The 27,446-nt window shown below is 33.0% G+C and overlaps 5 protein-coding genes across 5 annotated transcripts; all 5 read left to right on the top strand.

Moving 5' to 3' along the window:
• The first annotated feature begins 8,770 nt into the window (after positions 1-8,770).
• Positions 8,771-10,733, top strand: LOC111379042 (glyoxylate/hydroxypyruvate reductase HPR3-like). Its single transcript, XM_023002366.1, has 2 exons — positions 8,771-9,305; positions 9,929-10,733. Exons 1-2 carry the CDS (start codon positions 8,790-8,792, stop codon positions 10,451-10,453), a joined length of 1,041 nt encoding a protein of 346 aa, XP_022858134.1. The 5' UTR covers positions 8,771-8,789; the 3' UTR covers positions 10,454-10,733.
• Positions 10,734-11,765: 1,032 nt separating this feature from the next.
• Positions 11,766-17,184, top strand: LOC111379043 (PGR5-like protein 1B, chloroplastic). The gene is made up of 11 exons (XM_023002367.1): positions 11,766-12,095; positions 12,759-12,874; positions 12,993-13,089; positions 13,181-13,281; positions 13,553-13,609; positions 15,360-15,436; positions 15,726-15,777; positions 15,907-16,017; positions 16,117-16,214; positions 16,327-16,402; positions 16,955-17,184. The coding sequence occupies exons 1-10, from the start codon at positions 11,894-11,896 to the stop codon at positions 16,382-16,384; spliced, it is 969 nt and encodes a 322-aa protein (XP_022858135.1). The 5' UTR covers positions 11,766-11,893; the 3' UTR covers positions 16,385-16,402; positions 16,955-17,184.
• A 124-nt stretch (positions 17,185-17,308) lies between these two features.
• On the top strand, positions 17,309-19,547 carry LOC111379045 (expansin-A7-like). Its single transcript, XM_023002369.1, has 3 exons — positions 17,309-17,991; positions 18,245-18,560; positions 19,138-19,547. The coding sequence occupies exons 1-3, from the start codon at positions 17,835-17,837 to the stop codon at positions 19,448-19,450; spliced, it is 786 nt and encodes a 261-aa protein (XP_022858137.1). The 5' UTR covers positions 17,309-17,834; the 3' UTR covers positions 19,451-19,547.
• Positions 19,548-19,611: 64 nt separating this feature from the next.
• Positions 19,612-20,648, top strand: LOC111379046 (expansin-A7-like). Its single transcript, XM_023002370.1, has 2 exons — positions 19,612-19,661; positions 20,239-20,648. Exons 1-2 carry the CDS (start codon positions 19,612-19,614, stop codon positions 20,549-20,551), a joined length of 363 nt encoding a protein of 120 aa, XP_022858138.1. The 3' UTR covers positions 20,552-20,648.
• A 1,502-nt stretch (positions 20,649-22,150) lies between these two features.
• LOC111379044 lies at positions 22,151-23,367 on the top strand. Its single transcript, XM_023002368.1, has one exon. It carries the CDS (start codon positions 22,262-22,264, stop codon positions 23,177-23,179), a length of 918 nt encoding a protein of 305 aa, XP_022858136.1. The 5' UTR covers positions 22,151-22,261; the 3' UTR covers positions 23,180-23,367.
• Positions 23,368-27,446: the final 4,079 nt, after the last annotated feature.

A 27,446-nucleotide genomic window follows, 5' to 3' on the forward strand; every position in this document is an offset into this window, starting at 1 on the left:
ATTTTCTTCAGTTTTCGACAATGGTTCAAAGTTTGTGATTGCGGCCGCAACATCGCACGCCTTGGAGGCTCCGCCCCTAAAACCCCTAACTAAACAATCCCAACCAAATTCTCTACATCTCTGCTTGCTATTGGTACAATTTTTGCCATGGCTGAGTAGTTGATCCACGTGGCTTTGCCATGGTTGTGTAGAGTAAGATGGGTGAGCAATTTGAATGGCTCTTGTCCGAGCTTTAGCTTTCTCCTACTCTTGTTATCACCGATGTTTTCGCTCCTTGGGCGGCTAATGTAGCTTGTAGAAGAAATATCCCAGTGGCTTCGTTCTGGTCGATGCTTGCGTTGACGTTTTCGGTATATTACCATTTTGACCTTCTCATTCAGCACGGCCACCACCCAGTCAATTCAGGCAAGGCTAAAAGTAGTTTCCGTTGTCTGTACCCAGCTAGTAATTTGTTACCTATAGTTTCAAATTCTCTCTTTTGAAAGTTGGCTAACATTTTTGTTCTTTTGAGATTTTTTGTTTCTTCTTTTCAAGTACTACAAGGAGAAGTAAGGCTATACTTGCTCTGATTTTTCTCCATGTCCAATTTGCCTAATTTGCAATCACAAGGTTCCTAAATGATGGAGGTTTCTAGTGAAACAAAGAGGATGTTTTTCATGTACTATCGGTTGAGGTAGCAATTTGCGTTGTGTCCAAAGGCTAGAGAATGCTCTGTGCGCTTTTGAACTACTGATCAAGAAGTATACTTTCAATACATTGAAAATGTTGTAGTGTGAGATGGTGACTAGTGGAAAATTATATGAAATGTCAGGCGAACAAAATGGATGATGTTATTTTGGTGTCTATCACTTTTTTGAGTTTGTCACTTTTTTTTTTTAGTTTGTGACTTCTTTTAATTTTGTCACTTTTTTTTTAAATTGTATTAAAAAAAAGAAACTTTTTTTTTTTTTTTTATAAAAAAGTGACAATTCTGTCACTTTTTAAATTTATATAGTATTTTTTACTTCCAAATTTATTTATTTTTAGATTTTGTCACTTTCAAGTTTTTGACTTTTTTTTTTAATATTTGCCACTTTTTTATCTTCTTAAAAAATGTGACCTGATATGTAATATTTTCCTAACATAATTTGCACGTGGACTGTCCTGGATATGTTGCTTATGTTACGAACCCTCACTATGTTCATGTGGATTGTTTTGGGCATGCTGATTATGTTAAGAACATGATTCCTGGTGTTGTACAAATAGATGGTGTTATTTTGATGTTTTTCACTTTTTTTGAGTTTGTGTTACTTTTTTTTGAATTGTGTTAAAAAAAGGTGACAATTTTTTATAAAAAGTGATAGTATATCACTTTTTAATGTTATAAAGTATTTTTTATTTCCAAAAAATTTATCATACGATTTTTCAAAACACTCCTAAGTTTAAGGGTATTTTTGTATGTGACCCAAATTTAAACTTAATCTATTAGCCCAAACCCAAATCCGTTTAAATCAAATGCATCGTGTCTCTCTCTAGGGCTGGACAAAACTCCTAAATTGAATCGAACTTGACCTGAATCGAACCGAGCGATTCTTCTTTAGTTAAATATCCGAAAGGGTATCAAAATCAAGAATCGACAGGTTCGATTCGATTCTCGAATCTAGATCAAGAGTACCGAGAACCGAAGAACCGAATCTCCCTAATTTTTAAAATTAATTTATTTTTTCTAAGTAAATCTATTAACTAATTAATTTAGTTCAAATAAAAAAATATGATTTTTCTATTTTTAATTTTCAGTTCAAAACCAACTTAATCAAATTGACCTAAGTTTTATCCAAATTTGTTACTCTACCGTAGTGCCGTTCTACAATTCTAGAGAAATCGAATTGAAGCTCGAGAACGGTTCTCTTAATTATTTTAAGCTCACTATCTCTTCCCTTCCTGTGATTTTAACAATCAAATTTATGAAGAACTCAGTAAAGAGAGCATGCAAAAGACACATAAGATTGGACTACGTTATTTTTTAAGAGCTAAAATTGAACATATCTTTAGTTGAATTAAATCTATGAAGAACTCACTATCTTCCATTTCCTATGATTTTAACAATTAAATCTATGAAGAACTCAGCAAAGAGAAAATGTAAAAGACACATAAGATTGTACTACGTTATTTTGTAAGAGCTAAGATTGAACATATCATTAGTTGAATTAATGTAACTTTGTAACTATTAAAAATTTTAATTATAATACGAACCCTGGGAATGGAATGGAACCAAACCGAATCGAACTGAACCGAATGGAATCGAACCCTAACGGTTCCATAATTAAATTTGGACCCGACAGTTTCACTTACTAAATATCCGAAAATTTCGGGTAAGGTTTGATTCTCATTAGAACCTAATTGAATCGAATCATGTTCAGCCCTATCCCTCTCTCTCGCTAAGTCTTTTTCTCTCATCTATGTACGAGTCTACTTCGCCTCTTCCGCCATTGCCAAGGTGTCCTGAAGGAGCCAAGGTCTGGAGGAGTGTATGAAGGAAAAGCTTATTGAGGGTGCTTAAGTTGTAATATTTTAATTTTTTGGCATAGCATTCTCCAATTCCAAATATTTTGCCCCAAATTTAAAATTCTAGATTCTAAACCCCGAAGTTTTCATGTAGTGAATTTTGATTTCTGGAATTTTATACCCTTCTCGTTTCTGCATTTTTCATGTTTACTGATTTCCGGATTTGGAAATTTGATTTGTCTATTTTAGAAGTACTTATTTGATTTTGATATCATCGTGCTAAATGAACTTAAGAATATAAAATAATGGCAGTGTTTTCTTTAGTTCGTTTGTGTAGGAATAAATATATAGATTTCGGCAAAATAATGGAATAGTGGACAACCAATGAATTGGAAATTATTTTAAATGCTTGGTTAAGTTTCTGGACACTTTTAATTTCTTCCTTTTTGTTTACCACATTTCCATTTTTTGCGAAGAAATTGGAGCATCTTCAAGAACATCCCTATCAGAATTCCATGGCATTACTGGAATGAAAAAATAACCCATATATCATTGCTTTAGTGGGTTTCTAGTCCAGAAATGATCAACAATCTATGTATTGACATCGCAGAGTTTGAGGTATTCTAGTCTGAATCTTTTTTTTTTTAATTGGTTTTTTGTTGTCTTACAAACGTTTTTGAATTTTCTTTATCCTCGAAAATCCTCTATCTATTTTTTAATTTTTTTTCCTTGATTTTCTTCAATTATGGAGTTCAAAATTTAAAACTCCTCAACCTCTTCATGTAAATTTCACTCCTTGCACTACAAAAGGATAAGAATAGTATTTCATTGGGTCTTGGAGACTTGCAGTTTAGGAGGAAACCAAGGTTCACAAATATATTGAAGATTAACATGTGTGTTTTATAATCTTGATTCGATTTGAATTGTCCGAATGAAAATGACTAGTAAACTTTATTATGATCATTCTGTTGACCTCAAAAATAGAAATTATTTTTTAAAGTCAAAGATCAATTTTTGTTTTTGTTTTTTTGCTTGAATTTTGATAGGGTGGAGCTTTTGGGTGTGTTTTGGAGCCAAACTTTTGTAGTAAAAATACAGGAGTGAGATTTCAGCATTATTTTGTCGAGAAAGTGCTCTTCGATCGAAAACTATTTGATGTTTTTAGAGTGTCGACCTTTAAATTGCCTTGATTTTTGTTGATTTTCCAGAGAATAGAAGTATGGATCTTAGATTGTTACCCTTTTCAATTGTGTAAATATCATTTTGGGTGGTTATATTGCCATCATAATTTTTATTTGGTACATCATATTTTAATTGTAGTTAGATTTCACAATCTTTGCACATTGTAACAATTATTTCCTTTACTTTTTTTTTTCCATAAAATTCTTATATTTAACATTCTATTAATTAGTACATCTCGACCTTGATGATGGTTTATATTAAAATATCTTATCTTCACGCTTTGAACTGAGAGATTTTTTCTTTTCTTTTCTTTTTTTTTTTTTTGTTTTGTTTGTTTATTTATTTTTTAAAAAAAAGGCATTGCTATATAAATACGGTTATGATCCCCAGATCACACGTACGTATTGTTCATTCTATTCTGCATCCCATCTAGAGAGAAAAGGCGACTGTGTGTAGATTTGGAAGATAAAACCACGAGATTTGTCTATTACAATTAACCATGTCTGATTAAAGTACGCTTCCGCTATAATTCTTGAATTTCTTGATGATCCAACATGAAGATCCGATGATTTTAAAGTGATAAATTTTCCTACACCATTCATAATGTGATATTAATTATTCTTTCAACTTGTCTTTCATTTTCTCATCAATCTCCAATATCATTTCCAATTCAATTTAAGTCTAATGCTGGATTGTTGCTAAATATACTTCTACTCCATTTTTTTCCCAAATATAAAGACCATAAACTTTCCCGACAAACAAGATCGTCTTCTTCTAGATTATTTCGGCAAAATCTTGTTAAAGATTATATTCAATAATAAGATTCTTTGCCATGAAATTAGTAGGAAATCGAACTTTCTCGAATAATCTCCTCTCATGGAACTTTCCGCGAAATCTTGTTAAAGATTACATCCAATAATATAATGTTGGGAATTGGAACTCATTGAAGTAGTTATATACTCCTTATCCACCCTATGCATAAATGATGTGATTTTGTTCTCACTTTCTCAACAATTGCTTCTCAAACGGAATACCACGTCATGATGTTGGTCCACCTCAAACAATATATATCTGATTATGTGCTCCATCAAGGTCTTACTCTTCCACTGTGTTAGGGGTCTTATGTGAGCACAACCTCTTTAAGAGTCAAAAATGAAAATCAAATTTTTAGTAGATTTTGATAAAGGTTGATGGAATGTATAGTTGAAAAGTTATAAGTTTCATAAAATGTGTGGTTAAAATTAAATATTGACTTTGACTTAAATTTTAATCTTACTTTTTAGTTTAACCAAATAGGGCTTAATTAGGGCTCACATCTCATTCAATTGCAAATGAGGATTCATCGTGGCGTCCACATAGCTAAGTTTAGGCCTAGTTATGATGCCACTTGTTGGGATTCAGGTTGGTTCATAATCTACATATAGCAGTTTAATTGTCTTGTAAACTCACTAGTTACCTCATGCAAACGAATATAGAATATTGTTCCTGCTTTTCTTACAATAACGTAATGGAAAAAAATAATAAAAAAATCTTGGAGTGTCATCAGTGACGAATCTAGGATTTTGAGTTAGCACGGGCAGCCGTTGATTGTCGATCGTCAGCCGCAATAAAGTATTAAGAGCCTGTTTGATGTCCTTTTTTTTTAACAAAAAATGCATTTTGAAATAGTGATTTTGTAGAGAACGTGAGGTCAAAAATAAGGAAAATGTCGTGAATTTACGTGTAATATTATTTTATTGAAGAACGTATGGTTAAAAATAAGATAGATAAAAATATATTTTGAAAAAAAATGAAAATAAAACAAGGCCTAAAATTTAAATATAACAATTATTTTGTTCATATTAAACATATATAATTTTGTTATAAGAATAAATCATATATTCACCAAATGACATTGTTACCAAGTATCGTATCATTTAAAGGAAGAGCATGATTTTGAATCTTTATAATTTTATTAAACCCAATAAATGTAATACATATTATTTTGTTAAATTAAGTGTCAAAAACAATGGATGCCAAAGTGGTCAAGCTTTCAATGATTAGAATAAGGGTTCATGGTTTGAATTTCATCTAACTGTTTCCTATTGCATTAAATTTGGTAGAAATTGTAAAACTAAAAAATTTGCACAATAAATTGGCTGTGAAGAGATTCGAAACCGAGACTTGCAAAGTGTAAATGTAAGCTCTAACCATCTCAACTAGAAGGAGAGTCTGAAAGAAGAAGAAATTATCAGTAATATAACCTAAAACCTTAATCTATTGTCAGCCAAAAAAAAAAAAAAAAAAGCCTCCATGGGATCCAGCTAGGGCTGCCTCTCATCTAATTGTTTCCTATTGCATTAATTTTGGTAGAAATTGTAAAACTAAAAAAATTGCACAATAAATTGGCGGTGAAGAGATTCGAAACCGAGACTTGCAAAATGTAAATGTAAGCTCTAACCATTTCAGCTAGAAGGAGAGTCTAAAAGAAGAAAGAATTATTAGTAATATAACCTAAAACCTTAATATATTATCAATCAAAAAAAATTGCTTCCGACGGATCCAGTTAGGGTGGTCGGCTTAGCTCGCCACTATCTAGATCCACCACTGCATGCAGGTTCACTAGGTGACAATTCCAACTTTAGTCAAGATTTTTTTTTTAATTTTTAAATTGGTTTTTTGTTATCTAATTTTGATTCGCGTTCCATTTTTTTTTTTGAATAGTTTTGTCTTACAAATGTTTTTGAATTTTTTTTAAAATCCTCTATTTATTTTTTAATTTTCTTTTCTTGATTTTCTTCAATTATGGAGTTAAAAATTTAAAACTCCTCAACCTCTTCATGTAAATTTCACTCCTTGCACTACGAAAGTATAATAATTTCATTGGGTCTTGCTGTTTAGGAGGAAACCAAGGTTGACAGATTTATTGAAGATTATCATGTGTGTTTTATAGTATTGATTCGATTTGAATTGTTCAAAGAATGAAAATGACTATAAACTTTATTATGATCATTCAGTTGACCTCAAAAATGGAAATTATTTTTTAAAGTCAATGATCAATTTTTCTGATAGGGTGGATTTTTTGGCTGTGTTGTGGAGCCAAACTTTAGTAGTAAGAATAAAGGGAGTGAGATTTCGGCATTATTTTTGTCGAGAAAGTGCTCTTCGATCGAAAAATATTTGAAGTTTTTAGAGTGTCAATCTTTGATTTGCCTTGATTTTAGTTTATTTTTCAGAGAGTAGAAGTTTGGATCTTAAATTTTTACCCTTTATCAATTGTGCAAATATCATTTTGGGTGGTTATATTGTCACTATAATCTTCATTTGGTACATCACATTTTAATTGCAGTTTAGCTTCACAATCTTTGCACATTGTAACAATTATTTTCTTTACTTTTTTTTCCCATAAAATTCTTATCTTTAACATTCCATTAATTAATACGTCTTGATTTTGGTGATGGTTTATATCAAAATATTTTCTTTTCATACTTTGAAATAAGAAAAACATTTTTGCACTTTTATTTATTTTTTAAAAATATGATGAGAAATGAGTTATTTTAAGTCATTTCAACGAATTTTTGGACATAAAACTTTTATCAAATATAAAATATATTAAATAATTGAAAGCTTAAGGATAAGAATAATATGAAAAATTATAAGGGACATAAGTGTTATAATGATTAAAGATTAAAAACCTTAACTACAATTAAAATGTGGTATAAGAAATAAAAATTGTAGTGTGAATATAATTACCATATCCTTTTTTTATAGATGCTTTTAGGGACTTTTGATCATTTTTTATGAGTTGACATCCGCTTATCACTGTGTTGAAAGTTATAATTAGGTGTAATTTTTATGTTTTGTTGATATTAATGCTTTGTGATACTTGTCAAACAATTTGTTGTTTCCAAGCATGGGTTTATTGCATTGAAATCAAGGTTGATTTTGCCATAATTATCACTAAGATCTCCCGCCCATATATGAGACCTTCGAACCCTTTCGTAGTTGGGGCCTTTAATAGTATTTCTAGCCAAGTATTAGGGTTCCGTTCATTTCGTTGCTAAATGATACGTCGACGATTAAGACATCTTAAATTGTGCCTTATTGTCCAAGGTATGAATGTTCATAGACATGTGCATGCAACGGAGCCCTTTCGTGGCCGATGTAGAGTCTTGATGGGTAATAATTATTTAAGTACATTACATGTTTCTCATTGATTGTCTACTTATTGTTTTGTGTACGAAAATCAAGCAACACTTTTTAAATTTTTGGATTTGCCTTGACGACAAAGACACATGTGGGTAACTCACTCTCTCCTAAAAAATTGGATGGATTTAGAGAGAATTTTTAGATTAGGGATAACTAACTCAATTTTGTGATTGCTTTTTAAATCCTCAAGTTAGAAATTACTATGAACAAAAACTATGTTTAGAATGGAAACTATGGTTGTTATAACTTATTTTGAAAGAAACATATTTGTTTTTTATTAATTAAAGTCGAAAATAAGTTAATTCTTTAAATGAAATATTTACTTTATGTAATTTTAATCAAGATTGTCGCCAAACATGAACAAAGGATTCACTTTCTAATTCAAATACAAAAGAATAATGTTATACAATCTCGGGGCTACAATTTCAATTTAGATGACTCATGATGATAGGTTGAATGAAATGTGAAATTAAATAACTTATTTAGAGTCTGTTTGACCCCTTTCTTCCCATTACATTAAATTTTTTGCCAACTTTCAAACCCCCTTTTTTGACTAAGTAGGGTCCACATCTGTCATTTCCTTCTAACTTACCAAAGAATCTCGTTTTTTGAAGTGAACCTTTTGTCCAAAGGACTAAAACACCCTCCCATGTCCACACTAAATTACATATGTATATTCCCAAAAACTGAGGACAAGGTTGGGAGGGTAGGATCGTAATTTTGTGACACAATTAATTACTCTTGTTGTACATGCAGGCTGTACTCTCTGAATGGTATAACACATGGGGGCCATAGTTGCTGGAAAAATTGAAAAATAATTTGTTGTAATGACTTTTAATGAGAAATAATGGGGCATGAGGGCTTAATTTCACGTATTATTTTTAATGCCATATTATTGAAGTTGTAACTCAGTGGGGGCCATTATTCATTACAAAATGACGCCGGTCGAGGCTTCGTCTTCCATCTCCCAAGTCAACTCAATGGCCGCAGAACAATGGCAATCCCAAGAAATCCAACATTCCCCGACCCGCCCCTTCCTCCTCCTCCACCGCCTACCGGGCTTCAATCTCTCCTTACTTCCTTTACTTCAGACCCGGTACACAGTCCTTGACCCGCTTGCGGACCCACCCGAGCCGTTGTTCACTGCCCATGCAAAATCTGCCCGTGTCATGATCTGTTTAGGCCCCACCCCTGTGAGGTCGGAGGACCTCGACAAGTACCCGGCTGTGGAGTGCATAGTGGGTTCCAGCGCAGGGGTTAACCACTTCGACCTCGCCGCCTGCCGCCGCCGGGGAATACGCGTTACCAATGCCGGCGATACTTTCTCCGACGATGCCGCGGACTATGCTGTCGGGCTAATGATTGATGTTCTCCGGCGGATCTCCTCAGCCGACTGTTTCATTCGGTCCGGGGATTGGCCTGTCAAGAAAGAGTATTCTTTGGGTTGCAAGGTTAGAGATTAAAATAAATTCAATTTTACTGCAGTTAGTTAATCATTCAATGGAATTTTATTCTAATTATCTATTTGTAAACCAATAAAGAAAGTGGTTGCATTCATTTTACTGCAATTAATTAGTCATTCAAAAGAATTTTGGTCTAATTATCGAACTGCAGACCAGTAAAGAAAGAACTGCAATGTGATTAATTTCCTGTGAATACATATCAGATAAAGTGATGATTATAGATTATTGGATATAATTTTAAAAGTTCTCAGATATTTTTTGTAATTTATTTACGTTTTCGTGTAGTTCTTGTGCTAGGATATTGATGCAGAAAAAAGAAATCAATTCTCCCAAAACCGCAATTCTAGGAGAGACACTCTTCTAGCACTACTTTATTTGGACCTTACGTAAGGAGCTCCTTATCAAATATGCCTACCCTCATGTTCTAGCGATGCTCTGTATCATATTTGAAATGAATTGTTCTAAACATTTTTGTTGTTGAATGGGGCTCGGTTGTGTTTAGCAGTCTATAGGAAAAGAGGAAGGGTGAGTTTTACACACTAACATGAATATGAACTTTTGTTGAGGTTCATGAGTATGAACATTTCAATGTTATGACGTTATTATTTCAGGTGAGTGGGAAACGAGTAGGAATTGTGGGATTGGGCAGCATTGGCTTGAGGGTTGCTAAGAGGCTCGAGGCATTTGGCTGCATCATTGCCTACAACTCAAGGAAGATGAAGCCCAATGTTCAGTACCCTTATCATAAAAATGTTCAAGATCTTGCAGCAAACAGCGATATATTGATTCTCTGCTGTGCATTGACAAATGAAACCTACCATGTAGTTAACAAGGACGTTATGACTGCCTTGGGGAAGGATGGTATTATTGTCAATGTTGGACGAGGAGCACTCATCAATGAGAAGGAATTGGTACAATTCTTGGTGCAAGGTGAAATTGGAGGTGCTGGACTTGATGTCTTTGAGAATGAACCGAATGTTCCGGGAGAGCTATTTGCATTGGATAATGTTGTGTTGTCTCCTCATCGTGCTGTTGTAACTCCAGAATCATTTACTAGGCTTCAAGAGCTCTTACTCGGAAACTTAGAAGCTTTCTATTCAAATAAACCTTTGCAGGCTCAAATCAAGTTCGAGTAATTTGTCAATCTGCATATTCATGCTGTTACTCTGAACTTTGGGACACATGAATAGTTACAAGTGCTGGCAAGATTAAACTGTGTGGGAACTTAATATAAGAAAGAGATGATTTTTCTTATAAATGCTGATACAGTTGTGTACCTTTTTATTGATTTACAAGAAATTGGAACACTTATTCTGCTCTGGATAGAGTAAAACATAAATGATTTTCTGTACAAAACTTCAAATTGTGATCCATAAAATGCATTCGACTTTTGATTCGATAAGTTTTTCAATGATATATTATTTTCGTAGTGAAGGTTTCTGTATCAAATCTTGGTAATCTAGACAATCTCTGTGTTTTGGGGGATTGACCTTTTTTTGCACTTTTTTTTTGTTCCATTTCTACTTTTGTTTGTATCATTTTTTTTTATGATCGTGGGTGTTTAGGTTAGCTTACGCGTACCTCCACTAATCTCATGGGGCCCTGAAGTTTAGAGTTGGGTACTTATCTCATTGGCTCTGAAATGACTCGAACTAGTGACCATTGAGGAGCAACTTCAAGACCTACTTTTGTTTGTATCATCATTGCATAGAGACGTTAATCTTTTCTTAGTCTAATTTTCTAACATGTCTAAGAGGAAATGAATGGGGATGGCAAGGGGTGGGGCACGGTGGAAGCCATCCCTGTCCTGCAGATCATTCAGTCGAGATTCACTACTTATTCGAGGGTAGATAAATAGGGACAGGTTTAGGATGGAGAAATTTGACACCCTTAGTCATTATAAGTTTTGTTCAAAAATGAATATATTTTAGAACAATTCCTCCATATAAATAATGTTTTTCTTAAAAATTTCTTTCAAACTCCACGCGCTCACCCTCATCAAGAAGAATAATTCTACTTGTACGTAAGGAGTTACAGAAAATTTTATAGGTAGATAAAGTGTCACAAAGATAATGAGGAAGTTTATTTTTTTAATTTTTTATTGAAGAAATTTTGATCAAATTTTTATACACTATTGTTCATAGCCCTCTCACAAGGGTTGGGCTCGCAATTATTGGCCCCACCCTTTGAATGTGAAAGGATTGTAAATAAAGCTGTCAAAATTGTAATTATCGTACTTCTCCTATGTCATCCAATCTGTACACATTAACCAACAAGACAAAGTCGTGATCAAATGTATCATCCGCGTGTCATCCTAACGAGAATGCAAGATTTTTCTGACAAAGATCATGACATGTCAGTTTTTGTAACGTCCCAGGAACAGGGAATAGATTTTCTTAAAATCAAGACAAACACTATCTTAATTTCCCTCCACTCATTCTTCAATCGCCTTATCTTTGAGCTGTCCCTTCTTCCACCAAAATTCTCACGCTTGATTTTTATAATGCATAATCCCTTCCAAAACGTTGGCCACCCATCAACTCCTTCCACCACCACAGCCGCTGGCACCGCCGCAAATGGAGACCAAACTTGGGTTCAGTATAACAATTCCAAGATTCCTCACTGCTTCGTTCAGAAAACCATTGATTTCTGTGTCTGCTTCTCCTTCTCTGCCTTTTTCTGTTTCAGGGGTTCAGTCAATTCATTTCAATGGCAGAAAGTTGTCTACTAAACGCAGATTGTTGGTTATTTCTCCTCGGGCCTCCACTGACCAGCAAGGTTAGGTTTCATAGTCTGGATTTAATTTACTGCTTTTCCTTTATTTTCTTGATGACCCTTTATTTCTGTGACTGAATTTTCCAGTTTTGGGATTTGGTTATTTTGATTTCCAGTTGTTTCTGTCAAGAAAATTGCCTTGCTCTAACCTATAGGCATCTTGGTTCATTGCTATAATTATTATTATCATTTTTTTTATGGGAAATTTGTCTTAAGGTTTATCTTGCTGAAGAATAAATTTATATTTAATAGCATCTTAAGCTTTGAAACGAGCTGTCGGATAGTATTAGAGCATACAAAGATCATGGATGAAAATCTTTGCAGTTGAGGGAATGAAAACCTGGAAATGTATCATGGCTGAGAATCTTTGCAGTTGAGAGAAATGAAAACCTGAATATCTATTTAACTTCTTTATTTAAAATTGCCTCATGAAATTAAATACTCCCTGAAACAAGGATTAGCATTAGTTTTGGGTTAATCTTTCCTTCGAGAATGCCAATATCTGTCAATATGGAGATCCGATGATGGACTCCATGGGTCGAGTGTTTTCCTTTCCCCTACTGTTGATTTCTGTATTAGTGTATTACAGCAACCTTGTACTCTCAATAAATGCATGCTAACACTCACACTATGTGTTGCTTTGGTTGACCACTTGTTTATTTTCAGGTCAGGTTCAAGAAGATGAGGTTGTCGACAGCAATGTCTTGCCCTATTGTAGCTTAGATCAAAAAAAGAAGAAGTCTGTCGGGGAGATGGAACAAGAATTTCTTCAAGCGCTTCAGGTACTAACAGAGGACCCCTACAGCAAAAACTTGCTCATCTCTCCTCTTAAGTTTTCTTTTGTATGTGATCCTTATTTCTGTTGTATAACACAAGTTTTGAACCTCTTCTTCATTGCAGTCATTCTACTATGAAGGCAAATCTATCATGTCAAATGAGGAATTTGATAATCTTAAGGAAGAACTTATGTGGGAAGGGAGTAGTGTTGTGATGCTAAGTAAATAATATTTTCTATCTTCTTAGTCGTCCTGTTCTTTCTTGACATTTACTTGATCCCAGTGGCAGTAATTTTCTTTTCGATATTGCAGGTGCTGACGAGCAGAGGTTTTTGGAAGCGTCAATTGCTTATGTATCTGGGAACCCAATAATGAGCGATAAAGAGTACGATGATCTGAAAATGAAGCTCAAGGTTTGTGAGAAATAAAGCCAAATATATATTACAGCTTAGAAAATAAATTTTATATTCATTAAAATGATCAGGACATATAAATCAGAATTCCTACTAGATGTATTTTATCCTAATTTCCCTGTGAAAAATTCAAGAAAATCAGCATTTTGTAGTAATTAACTTTCTGTGATTCTTGACCATTTTATTTTACTATGCTGTTTCTTTTTCATATTCTTTTAGTTTCTTTCCCTTAACTTTTCTTTTTATGTTTTGATTCATTAATATATTATAGAAGGACGGTAGCGAAATTGTAATTGAGGGTCCTCGTTGCAGTCTTCGCAGTAGAAAGGTATGTGCTTATATTACATATGCATCCTGGAATTATGTTTTGCAAGGCTTTGACTCTTCTTATTAAGACTTGAGTTCTATTTTAACAGATCAACCTTGTTAAGAGTAGTCGTCAAAACCCTTATAAGTTGGTTTACGTTTTCATCTGTACTCGATGTGAGATTTAATCACATAACACTTAACACGTTTGGAGTACTTGTGTCATATATTTGACACTTGGATGAAAGTATAGTATTAGTGTTCAATATTTTACGCTGATCACCAACTAGGAAACGATATCGGTGGTGCTCGTTGGTGTGTATAATTGAGGAACACTGGAGTGAGAATTTTGACCAATATATGTAAAATTGGACAAGAAAAGTTTTCTAAAATTGACAGTTTGGCGCGTATCTACTCCTGACCCACTGACACCAGCAAGTCTAGCACCAAGTTCACTAAACTTATCAATTGTTCAATTCTTCATGTGAAAGGTCTTCAAATACTTAATTGATGAGTTTTATCGTGATTACTGTTATTTCTAATAGAATATTCAGAAGGAATAGAGATCATATATTTTCCTATGCAAGATTATGATTTCTCAATTCTTAGCTGCACTCATGGAAAACCTGTTTGGCTAGTGAAATAACTCTAGCTAGTTTAGTACTAGAAAGGGATGAGGAAGGAAAATGACGAATCTACAAATAGGAAGGGGAAGAAAATCATCTTAACTTTTGCTTTTTAGTGTTTTCTTTCTCCCTTAAACTACACTTTAAAATATATGTTTTTTTTTTTTTTTGGCCATTTAGTGGTTTATCTTCTCCAGTCACCTCACTGGAGGGGGCAAAAATGTGCCCAGAGGGTACAATTCTTCTCCATTTATACTTTTCCCTTAAATTCCCTAGCCAAATGAGATGCCCCCTTTCCCTCTAAATACAATAATTCCCAACCAACATAAATGCAAACCAAAAAGAAGTTGGATAGCGTGGCTTGTAGGTGCAATCCTAATGTCCAAAACAATGTCTAGCCAGATATTAGTCAACAACTTAGTTTTTTTGTCAATGGACTCAGATTTGGACAAATGACCGCTTTTCAATGATTTTACTTCCAAAATTTTGTTTCCAGAATTAGCTCATGAGAGCAAGACTCTGAATTGTTTAAGACCTGCTAGGTCAGCTGAAATCGTTAGATAATGCATAAATATTTAAGTATTGTCTGAATTCTTGACATATTTCCACGTTATTATGTTTTGTAATGGCTAAGTGCATTACATAGTTCTATCTTGTTCTTCTCTGAATTCCTACTGGCATAAGTTGATTACTTTAAAGTCATGCCTATCAATTTTACGTATATTGTGTCTGTTTACATGTGTTTAGCTGGTGAAGTAATACAGATGATTTTTAGTAAAATAGGGAAATTATGGAGTATATTGTCATATGTTATTTCTGCATATTTGTAATTGACCAGCGTGTTTGAGAGTCTTCTAGATTGTTAACTCTGCATTATATGTGCGAAATGCATCATAAATCTTGATGATTTGAATATCTTATTGCAACCTAACGACTGTGAACCATTGATGGCAAAATGTATTTTGATGATGATAGTCCTTCAACGATTTACTTAGGTTTTCTCCACATGGTTTTCTTCTTTCTTGTAGTATTGGTTATTTATGAATTTGCATCTTTTTTTATTAGAAAATAATTGGTGGGGATACACAAGTTCAGATTTGACATACCCGCATTATTTTCCTGAGTTCATTAATTTTGTATCTGCAGGTTTACAGTGACCTTTCTGTTGATTACCTCAAGATGTTTCTACTAAATGTCCCAGCTGCAGTTGTTGCATTAGGATTGTAAGTGTCACTAAAATTTGGCATGAATGCACTTGTAGGAGCTTCTAGTTAAAGAAACTAATTGATACCAGCTCCTTTTCGTTGTTTCTTTGACTAATCTTCTTAACCTTTAGAAAAATAATATAAGTCAAATAGTTATATTTAGTAATGTAAAGGTCTAACCTCGGGAATGTAACAAGAAAATTTTTATTTTTATTTTTAACATGCCATAGGATTAGGGACCTTATCTGTTCTTATGTTGGGAGAATGGAATCTAAGCTAATAGCATTCCATACCATACCGTTTCTAGGTTTTTCTTCCTCGATGATTTGACTGGATTTGAAATCACCTATCTTTTGGAGGTAATAATATATTAGTCCCTTTGCGATTGATATTCCTGTTCAGAAAATGTATTCGAATTTTTTGCTTCTGTTCTCAGTTAAATAATTCCTCTTAGTCGTATATTAATCCAATACATTATTTCTCTGCAGCTTCCAGAGCCCTTCAGTTTCATTTTCACATGGTTTGCAGCTTTTCCTTTGATACTATGGTTATCCTTCACAATTACAAATGCTATCGTGAAAGATTTCCTGATCTTATCGGTAAGATTGTCATTAACAGTAGAAATAAGGATTTACTTACGATAGTTTTTCAAGTTTGCCTAGAAAGTAGAAATTGACTAGTTATATTTACTGGCTCAGGGACCCTGTCCGAACTGTGGCACTGAGAATATTTCATTCTTTGGGACCATATTGTCTGTATCTAGTGGTGGTTCCACTAACACCGTAAAATGCTCGAAGTAAGTCTAACCTGGAACCAGATCGAGCAGATTGCTGTATCATTTTGTCTCTCATTTGATCTCTGGTTTCACTTTTTTTCGTAATTTTGACCATTATAACACTCTTCATCAGTTGCGGGACAGAGATGGTTTATGATTCAAGTACGCGGCTGATTACATTGCCTGAATGAAGTGAAGCATGAATTGAGGTCTGTACTCTCTTCAGAATACAGTTCTTCCCGAGTAATACTCTAAAACATTATGGTTTACAATCTCGGAAGAGAGCTGAAAAGAATTGACAATTTATAATAAATAATTATTTACTTGCAAAAAGGTCATTTTGCACAAGGATTTCTAGTCTTCAAAAGAACAGAAGCGAAAAGAAATTATACGAATGCATAAGGGTTTCTTACAGCTTATTGTCATTTCAAGATTTGATCGCGTTAAAAACTTAGTTGTGTAAAAACACGTTTTGGCCTTGCGCATACCGTAGCCTACATTAAACTGCCGAAGCATCTGGAATTCCCATCATTTCATTCTTTTCTTTCTAACTTGTTGGACAATATGGTGATCCGAGTGTGAAGTGATTACGAACTTGATTGCTTACTCGTTTAGCTTTATCCACTCGCAATTAAAAAAAAAAAAAACTTCATTCGATTTGTATTAAATCATCGATCTTAAATTTCATTATCTTCGACGAACTGATCTGCGTGAAAATGTGTGCACTATGTATTATTGAGCTGAAAGTTTGTATATGGCAGGCACTAATGGGATTCGGAAGCGAGAGAAGAACTAATGAAATGGCGCAAGTCTGAGTTCAGTGTATATACTATGTGGTTGCTGCATAACTGGTTTTATGTCTATAGATATGTTTATCTTGAGTATGTTCATAACTTCATATGTAAATTTCTTACAGGTTCGTGCACTGTAGAACACAGATGCTTGACTATTTTGAAGGAAATCATTCAGTAAAACACATACTATTTGAGCATTCTTAGCATTTATTGAAAGATGATTTACACACACTTCTGTTTCTGATGATAAATTATACAACGTGAAAAGCCCTTTTTTTGTCTATAAACACGAACTTCTCATTAAGCAAGATCATCACGGACAGCAGACAAAACATAGGCCTTTCCATAAAACAAGTGCTTCGGGAGATAATCAGCAATCAAATTTCTTAGCAAAAGCAGCCACGAAATGATTGTGACCATATTTATGCATTTTATCTTGTTATAGCTCGATAATTGGACTTGGACTATTCCCATTCTTGTTTCTTTATATTAGATTCCATTCATTGCACAGTTCATTGTTAAAACGTACCAGAAAAAAAAAAGGAAAAAGAAAAAGAAAAACCATGGTTTACCAAATGAGCTGCCAGCACGTTTTCAGAGATTTAGCAAACAATTTTTTGACCGAGTGTTACAAGATAACTTTATACAAATATTGTAATCATTTCTTAATCATAATTTTAAAAATTCCTCTCTTGACTTGAGATACCATAACTTCGTGAGGGTCACGTAGACACCATCACATATTCTAAAGCCTTAAAACTATATAAAGGCATATATTTTGAAGTCAATTAGGCAATTCACTTTGTACAGTACTTAATAACTTTGAGCATAGTTTAGGCCAACAGCCATGGCAGCTCTTCATTCATGGTGCTTTAGCTTCTTCTTGGTAATGGCAGTATTAGGCAACGCAACCGCAGCATATTATGCTGCCGTATTTCGTCCTACAGCATGGAAACAAGCCTACGCTACGTTTTATGGCGATGAAACTGCTGCCGAAACAATGGGTACGTGACAACTTATTTTTTCGACCTTATTAGGTGTCAATGTTGTTGGAAAGTATTTATAAAAGTTGATTTTTATCGATCTTTAACCAAATATTTGGATGGGTCCCAGCGTCGAACCTTGCCATGCCTTGACCGGACTTTTGTCAGGCAATGCTGTTTAGGCCTAGGCAGAACGACGAAGATTGAAAACCATATTAGTCCCCTAGTCTAATATGTAAAAGTGTAATATAGTCCATTACTTTGGTGTCCACAGGTGGAGCATGTGGGTATGGAAATTTGTTCAGCAGTGGTTATGGTACTGCCACGGCGGCGTTGAGCTCCGTACTATTCAACAATGGCTACGGATGTGGCCAATGCTTCCAAATACGGTGCGTAAAGTCGCAATGGTGCTACAGAGGCTCGCCAATCACCACCATCACGGCCACAAACCTCTGCCCTCCTAACTGGGCTAAGGACTCGAACAATGGTGGCTGGTGCAACCCACCTCGAACGCATTTTGACATGTCCAAACCTGCATTCATGAAAATTGCACAGTGGAAGGCTGGTATTGTACCTGTCATGTTCCGCAGGTATAATTTTACTTTTTCATCAAATTATAACCTAGCATCACTGGTGCTATAATATCAATTTATGTGTTGCTATGTGATAGACTCAATGAAATGTGAAATTAAGTGACTCATTTAATTATACGTCTCACTTAATGCTACATTAGAGACGTCTAGACTAGTAATTTAATACTAATAGTGCTAAATAACATTAGCCATATCTTATTGTCGCCTATTTACTTAGAAAATCACATAATTTCTTGAATTATAATTAACCGCTGCAAACAATAGAAAAAATGTCAAATTGCATAAAGGTAATATGCTATATTATTAGAATGACATAGAGACAATATCTAGCCCGAAACAAATGATAAATTAAGATTTGTTATCAACAAATTGGTGATTGGCTACTAGAATCCTTTCTTTATTCTATTTAGATCGGTGCACCAAATGCTACTAAATCTATCACAACAATAAGTCACATTAATTTCAATCCACCACTTCATCCTTTCATATTTCTACCAAGATCACATAACACTTGTATATAAGAAACCTACGTTATCTCTAATAACAAGTTGACCACTTCAAATTCTGCTTGTAGAGTGCCATGTGTTAGGAGAGGCGGCCTTCGATTCACCTTCCAAGGAAACGGCTACTGGCTGCTCGTGTACGTGATGAACGTGGCTGGGGGCGGAGATATCGCACAAATGTGGGTTAAGGGAAGCAAGACAGGGTGGATAAGCATGAGCCACAACTGGGGGGCTTCATATCAGGCATTTGCAACTCTTGGAGGCCAAGCCCTTTCTTTCAAGTTAACTTCATACACATCCCATGAGACTATTATTGCATGGAATGTTGCCCCTTCCAATTGGCAAGTAGGGTTGACTTATAGTGGTAATGTCAACTTTCATTGAGATATATGTATGTAATGCAAGAATATAATCCCTTTCTTTCCCTCTCTTTCTTTGCATTTAAGCCAAAAGGGTAGCGCTTCAAACCATTTTTTACTTATTTTGGCTTCCATTTTCTCTATTTTCATTTTCCATTGATATTGTATCTTATCTTTGTCGCATTCATGAAAATTGCACAGTGGAAGGCTGGTATTGTACCTGTCATGTTCCGCAGGTATAATTTTACTTTTTCATCAAATTATAACCTAGCATCACTGGTGCTATAATATCAATTTATGTGTTGCTATGTGATAGACTCAATGAAATGTGAAATTAAGTGACTCATTTAATTATACGTCTCACTTAATGCTACATTAGAGACGTCTAGACTAGTAATTTAATACTAATAGTGCTAAATAACATTAGCCATATCTTATTGTCGCCTATTTACTTAGAAAATCACATAATTTCTTGAATTATAATTAACCGCTGCAAACAATAGAAAAAATGTCAAATTGCATAAAGGTAATATGCTATATTATTAGAATGACATGGAGACAATATCTAGCCCGAAACAAATGATAAATTAAGATTTGTTATCAACAAATTGGTGATTGGCTACTAGAATCCTTTCTTTATTCTATTTAGATCGGTGCACCAAATGCTACTAAATCTATCACAACAATAAGTCACATTAATTTCAATCCACCACTTCATCCTTTCATATTTCTACCAAGATCACATAACACTTGTATATAAGAAACCTACGTTATCTCTAATAACAAGTTGACCACTTCAAATTCTGCTTGTAGAGTGCCATGTGTTAGGAGAGGCGGCCTTCGATTCACCTTCCAAGGAAACGGCTACTGGCTGCTCGTGTACGTGATGAACGTGGCTGGGGGCGGAGATATCGCACAAATGTGGGTTAAGGGAAGCAAGACAGGGTGGATAAGCATGAGCCACAACTGGGGGGCTTCATATCAGGCATTTGCAACTCTTGGAGGCCAAGCCCTTTCTTTCAAGTTAACTTCATACACATCCCATGAGACTATTATTGCATGGAATGTTGCCCCTTCCAATTGGCAAGTAGGGTTGACTTATAGTGGTAATGTCAACTTTCATTGAGATATATGTATGTAATGCAAGAATATAATCCCTTTCTTTCCCTCTCTTTCTTTGCATTTAAGCCAAAAGGGTAGCGCTTCAAACCATTTTTTACTTATTTTGGCTTCCATTTTCCATTGATATTGTATCTTATCTTTGTCTGATGAAAGAAATGACAATTTTACATGTCATACGGAAGTTTAGCGATATGATAAGAGAAATAATTTAAAGTAATCCTCCCAGATTCTTGCTCGTGCATTGTACTACAACAACTTGTACCTCTTTCGGAAACTATTAATTGAATCATATTTCCTATCAAAATCTCTAATCTAAATAATTAGACACTAGCTATCATGCATAGTAATAGAAGGAAATCACGAACTCTTTTGGGTGCCTTCACCATGATCCTCTCTATTTGAACCTAGTATTATATTAATCATACACGATGAATTTTAAATTTTAAATAAATCTTAAACTTTTATTCAATGAGTAGAACTTACTTTCTTGGTACTACAGACAACTCATTTTTATCAAACATAAAACAAAATGATTTCAAATTGAGGAAAGAAAATGAGTTATATTATTAAAGAAACCACTCATCAAATGAACATTCTTTTCCGCTTTCAAGTGAAAGACACCTCATGACTTGCCCAATGGTTCCCTAAAAGAGTTTAATTAAAAAAGGGATGATCTGCCTATTTAAAACAGAAGGGCCCCTAAATATTAAAGAATTAATTGTTATGCATGCTAGGCCACAATATTGTTGAAGTGGGGGACATGCCTCTATGCCTTCATTCCATTTTCCTCAAGCACGCCATACCAATTTCATTTCCTTTTGAATTCAATATCATCATGACTCCACGCTCCAAAATCATTTCTCCTATCTTTTATCATCCTAACCCCCTCAAAAGTCATGTAATTGATTTGAAGGCAAGCATGCAAATAAAATAAATATGTTAGATGGAATGGATAATTCATAGTATATTAATCAAATAAAATAAATGTTCGATTCTGAATAGGGAAATGTATTGATTGGCCGGTTAGATAATTCATGCTAGCATTTGTCAATCTGTGTGAATTTGAACAAAATTGTTCGTTGGTATGCTGAGCGTCGATCGATCAAGAGAGTAGAATTTAATCTTAGTATCTAAGTTCTTGCCAAGTATGTTGACATTTCTTAGTATCAAGAGCGTCGACGCTCGATCAAGAGCTTGAACCCATGTTGACATTTCTTCTTGCAACATTAATTTTTTAGTGCCTAAATTTGATCATCGTTGGATCAACTCGAGTTTTTGTAGTGCTAGATTCTTCCAATTTGGACCGTCAACCAATTTGGCTGTCCACTCTGGACATGATTATCGTGATTTATTTATTTGTTTATTTTTGGTATTAACACGTATATTCCAGTACATTGATCATAACATTTTCAATCAATGCACACACAAAAAATACAAACATCAGCAGACGAATCATATGAACAAATAGTGCAAAATTGTATTAACTTTTCAAGTTAACTTTTTCTCTCCCCTCGCCTCTAAAGCCACTCTTTGACCCAACATTTTCACTCCCACCGAACATCTCGTTTCATTACAACATTAAATAGAACCGAAATATAAATTTTTGTCTTTTTAGTCCACCTTTTCACTCAAGAAGTCTCCTCAGATCAATCTAAAACCTCCACAGAAATCAGACATACTGTTTTCATGTTTAAGACTGGAAATAGGACAAGGAATGGGCTTCCTCTTCTATTTCACTTTGGTTTTTCTTTCATTTGCATCTTTATCAGCCCTTCAAACTCAAACTCAAGAAATAAAATCGGCCCGCCTTCTCGATCTTGTCATTAGAGATTACACTTTCAAATCATACAACAAACACTTTAGGACAGGTAAACTGCACCAGATCAAGTTACCAGCAAATCTCTCGGGCATAACAGTCAATTCAGTGCGATTTCGCTGTGGTAGTCTTCAAAGGTATGGAGCCAAAATTAAGGAATTCCATCTGGGAATAGGTGTAACTGTTCATCCTTGCATTGAAAGAGTGTTGATAATTAGACAAAATCTTGGATCTAACTGGTCATCTATATACTATGATAATTATGAGTTATCAGGTTATCGACTTATTTCGCCTGTTTTAGGCCTATTAGCATATAACATTGGCGACGGTATAAAATTTAGTACTCCATCTGAGCTCGGGATTCAGGCCGGGAAACAACCGATCACTGTAGATTTCAGCAATACGACAAGGCTCAATATCACATCAGGTGTCATACCTTTATGCGTAAGTTTTGATCATGATGGAAAAGTGACTCTAACTAATCAAGCGTCACCTAATATCTGTATTGCAACAAGGCATGGCCATTTTGGATTGGTTGTAGAATCACCATTAATACCAATGAAAAAGAAAACTTTAAGCAAATGGAAGATAACGATTGGAAGCACGATTGGGGCTGCATTAGGCGCGTTTCTCCTGAGTTTGTTGCTGATTGCGATGTTTGTTAATGCGAAGAAGAAGGCAAGAATGGACGAACTTGAAAGGAGGGCGTACGAAGAGGAAGCTCTACAAGTTTCAATGGTTGGGCATGTAAGTACTCGTACTGCATCTAGTACTCGGACATTGCCAAGAATTGAACATGACGATGAGTATACATAGATCTCTTGCTTCTTGAATTATCAGTTTTCTAATACTTATCATTCTTTGTGTATTATTAACTAGTCCAGGTATAGGTTTTAGATTTCTTCAGTCACTTCTTAGAATACAAAATTGTTTCAAAGTAGTTGCACAGTTTTGCTGATCTGACCAATTTTTGTTGAATGATTAAGACAGATTGAGATTGAGTACTTTTTTTTTTTCTAGTGAGTTTACTGTTCTTGGTGTTCGGAATTGTCCCGATGGATTTACATCCTGAACTAAACGACGGAATGACGAAACAGAATTATAGTCAACTCTGGAAGCCTTTTTCTCTTTTCCCCAGAGATTTTTTAGTTTTTTTTTTTTTTTAACCATATTTCTATTAGACCCACAACTTTTCACAACTTTTTAACAATACATTTTCTAGAAAATTCATTTTTTTTCTTTCTAAAATTATGTACCAAAAACTTTAATTTGATGGGAATGAAAATTAATAATTTATAAGCTTGTATTTTCCTATTTTGCTCATCCTTGTTTATATATTATTAATTTATTAGATCAATGTTTCAATTAGGCTTAATAGAAATTTCTAAAATTGAAATAAAAATTGTGTATAAATGCCAAGTAGTGGTTTCATGCAGTTTGATTTTTCCTTTTTCTTTTTTCATCTTAAACTAGCTAAAACCAAATTGATTTATGTGATATACTAATTTCAAAGGAGCTTGCTCCCTGTCTCGACTTGGGAATAGGATCAGGGACAGTGGCGCCCACCTATTGGAGGGGTGTCTGTCAAGGGCAGGCCCATGTGGCGCCCATGTCTTCAACCCTGTCCCGGTTTCGGGACAGGGAGTTTTATCCAATTTCAAATCCGAATCCAATCATTTCAAAACTAAAATCATTATTCTTGATCGGTTTCTATTTGATCTAATGGTGTAAAAATAATTCTTACAACCCTCGTCACCATAAATAGCTTGCGATATTTTAAGTGTTTAGTTTCATTATAACCTCCTTATTAATAAGGAGATTATAGGGAGGAGTAATGGATTTTAATTAGTAATGGATTTTAATTAGTAATGTTATTGTGGGTACTAATTGTAAATATATAATTAAAATTAAAGTTAAACTGAAAATTACAAGTTACTTGGAAGTCCAAAAACACACTCAATATCTCCGTTGTTGGAAAAAAACTTAACTTACTTAGCTTTCTTTCTTATGTCAAGAAATTTAGCCCATGTCTGTCTCTCATTATTTCAAAACTTTTTTTTTTACCTACTCATATCCAACTACACATTCAAGCAATAAAATAATTTACATATAAACTCAAAACTTTTTCGTATTTTTTAATCATACATACTCCAAAATTCATTGTCCAAAGCAATGTTTTTACAAAAAAAAAAAAAAAAAGACCATCAAATAGGAGCTTAATTTACAATCTGCATCCTCAAATAATATAAATTGTTAAAACTGATTAAAGTTGAAATATTAGAAAATAAATGTAACTTGTATTAGTTTTTTTGCCAACGTGATTAGAAAAAGCAAACTCTTGATTAAAGCGAGACAAAATGACGAAGACATCTTTGCTTCTAAAACACTCATACAGTCACCATAAAATAAAAACCAAAAAATAATTATTACTAGATAAATAAAATAAAATGAAAAATAGCAAAATTGTTGAAAATGGTAAGTTTATTAGTAAATGACAATTGCACCAAAACAACCCTAAAAATTATTATCGTTGTATCCCTAACTTTTTTTTATAAATATAGGACTATGATTTTTTAATAAAACAAAACAAATCTATTAACTTTTATTTTCTCTTTTCTTTTTCTCTCTTTTCGTAACACATTATCAACACAATATTTTAATTTTTTTATAACTCAAAGTTTTCTTTCTCAAAAAGGGTCCAATTGCCACTCATTCTCACCTATCTTCCATTTCTCGCCCTTGCTATATATCGCTATCTAGTTGTTTCTATTATCACTAACGGCAGGGGGGAAATTCTACTCTTTTTTTTTTTTAGAATGTCAAAGTTTAAAACTTAGATTGTAAATATATAATGTAACCGACAGTTCTAAACTCAACTTTATGCATTTATCTTTCTATCCCAATCTGTTGACTGCAAACTGTTATTACAATTTATGGTTTACTAACCGTTTGATTGTGATCCCTAATACAAAGTGTATGGGTCCGCCTCTACATAAGTGTATATACAGTCATATATACATATACGTATGTGTAAGAAATGGTTGCTGTGTTATGATTTCAATTCTGAAATAGGACTACTTTGATTAATACTAAAAATTGTGAGTAGATCTTGATGTAGGCTAAAGTTGGGAAATACATGGAAATGACCTAAAACAAAGAGGCCATTTTCCAAAATAACCTTTGACTTATTTAGATACCTAAAATACTCCTCCTTTTGAATATTGCATAACAAGTTAATATAATATAGAAATCTTGCATTTTAGTCCTTAAAATTAAATATTACTTGATTTTCGATAGATTTATTGTTTATAGATTTATTTGATTTTTGTTCGCTCTAAGTAGCACTGCTAATTGGTATCAGAGCCATAGAAATCATGAAAATTAAAATAAGAAAAATAGATAATTATTATAAATTAGAAGAAGAAAGAGGAAGTAATATATTTTTAAAACCTATTTCTAATAAATTAAAAATAACAATAGTTAAAGATTTACCTAAAGAAATAAAAGAAAAAATATTAGACAAATATATAATAGAATTAATAAAAGAAATATATATGTATGAAAAAATTATTAAAGAATATGAAGATGAAGAGATTAATTTATATTATAAAGAGAAGTATGAATAATAATACAGATTTGAAATTGAATAAGTTAATTATAAAAATGAAAAAAATACAAGAAGAAATACGAGATATAATGTTAATACCAGAAGGAATAAGAGTGTCAAATAAAAAAAATTAATAAAATTAAAATGTGAAATATTAATACTTGAGAGTAAATATTTTAATATAGTAAAAGAAGAATTGATAAATACAGATATTGCTAATAGAGGATTTGGAATAATAAAAGATGTAAATTAACTTATATGTTAGAAAGATGATTTTAATATGTCAATAAGTGAATATAAGAAAAATTAAAGTCATTAATAAAAATGATAATAAATGATATACAAGATTTAAGAAATGAAGTAAGAGAAACAAGAAATGATATAAATATATTAAAAATTAAAATTAGAGAAATAAAAGAAAATAATAAAAATAAAGAAAAGTAAAAAAAATTAATAGAAAAAAGAAATAACTCGAATATGAAAGAAATATATTGCAAAAAGAGAGTGTAATAATAGAAACAGGAAGTATGGATGATGAATTTAGAAAAAATATATTACCGAAAATATTAGAAGAATGAGAATCTAGAGAAAAAAAATATTAGGAAAATCAAAAGTAGAAGATAAAGAAGATAAAGATGAATGAAGAATTACACTTACTTATAGAAAATTTTGATCAATTAAGTTTAAGTGATATAAGTGAATACCAAGTTTTAAGGAATACTGGAGGATAACCTAATCCAATTGGAATTTCTAAACAAGAATTACAAGACTTAAATGAAAGTTATGCACCTATACATAATAAATCATATAGACAATTTTATGATAAAGTAAAAAATAGACAACCACCTACAGGAAATAAATATAGAGACATGTTTGAATTAAATGATAATTATGATAAACATATTAATCACGGAGGAACAAAATTAGATTTAAATTGTAAAATAGATACTAAAAAAACCTTATTAATTTGGGCAGATTCAATGATATTATTCTTTTTATATAATAAAGATGACACATAGAAAAATACTGAAAGAAGAATAGATTTTTTAATAGCATCTTTTGAAGGAGATGTTAGAAATTGATGGGAATGGATAAGTAATGATACAAAAATATTAACAAAAAAAAGTACAAGCAAAAATAATAAAATTAGATAGACAATGTATAAAAAAGTTAGTAGAATATATTTCAGATGAATTTTTAAGAGAAAATTGGATAAGAAATGTTGAAAGAGAAGAAATAAGAGAAAAAGACAATGCTAGAATTAAACTAATAAATTTAACAATATGTGATATGTGTAAAATTAAATAATATACTTGTGAATTTAGAAATTATTATTATATTCAATTTTGTAGTAATGAGAACCAAGAAGTATACCAAGATATGTATTATAATAAATTATTAGGTTCATGGAGAATATATTTTAAAATATAATTTGAAAAATATGTTAGAGATAATGTTGGAATACGTAGGACTTTA

Source organism: Olea europaea, unplaced genomic scaffold (assembly GCF_002742605.1).
Source record: "Olea europaea var. sylvestris unplaced genomic scaffold, O_europaea_v1 scaffold1923, whole genome shotgun sequence".
Taxonomy (NCBI): domain Eukaryota; kingdom Viridiplantae; phylum Streptophyta; class Magnoliopsida; order Lamiales; family Oleaceae; genus Olea; species Olea europaea.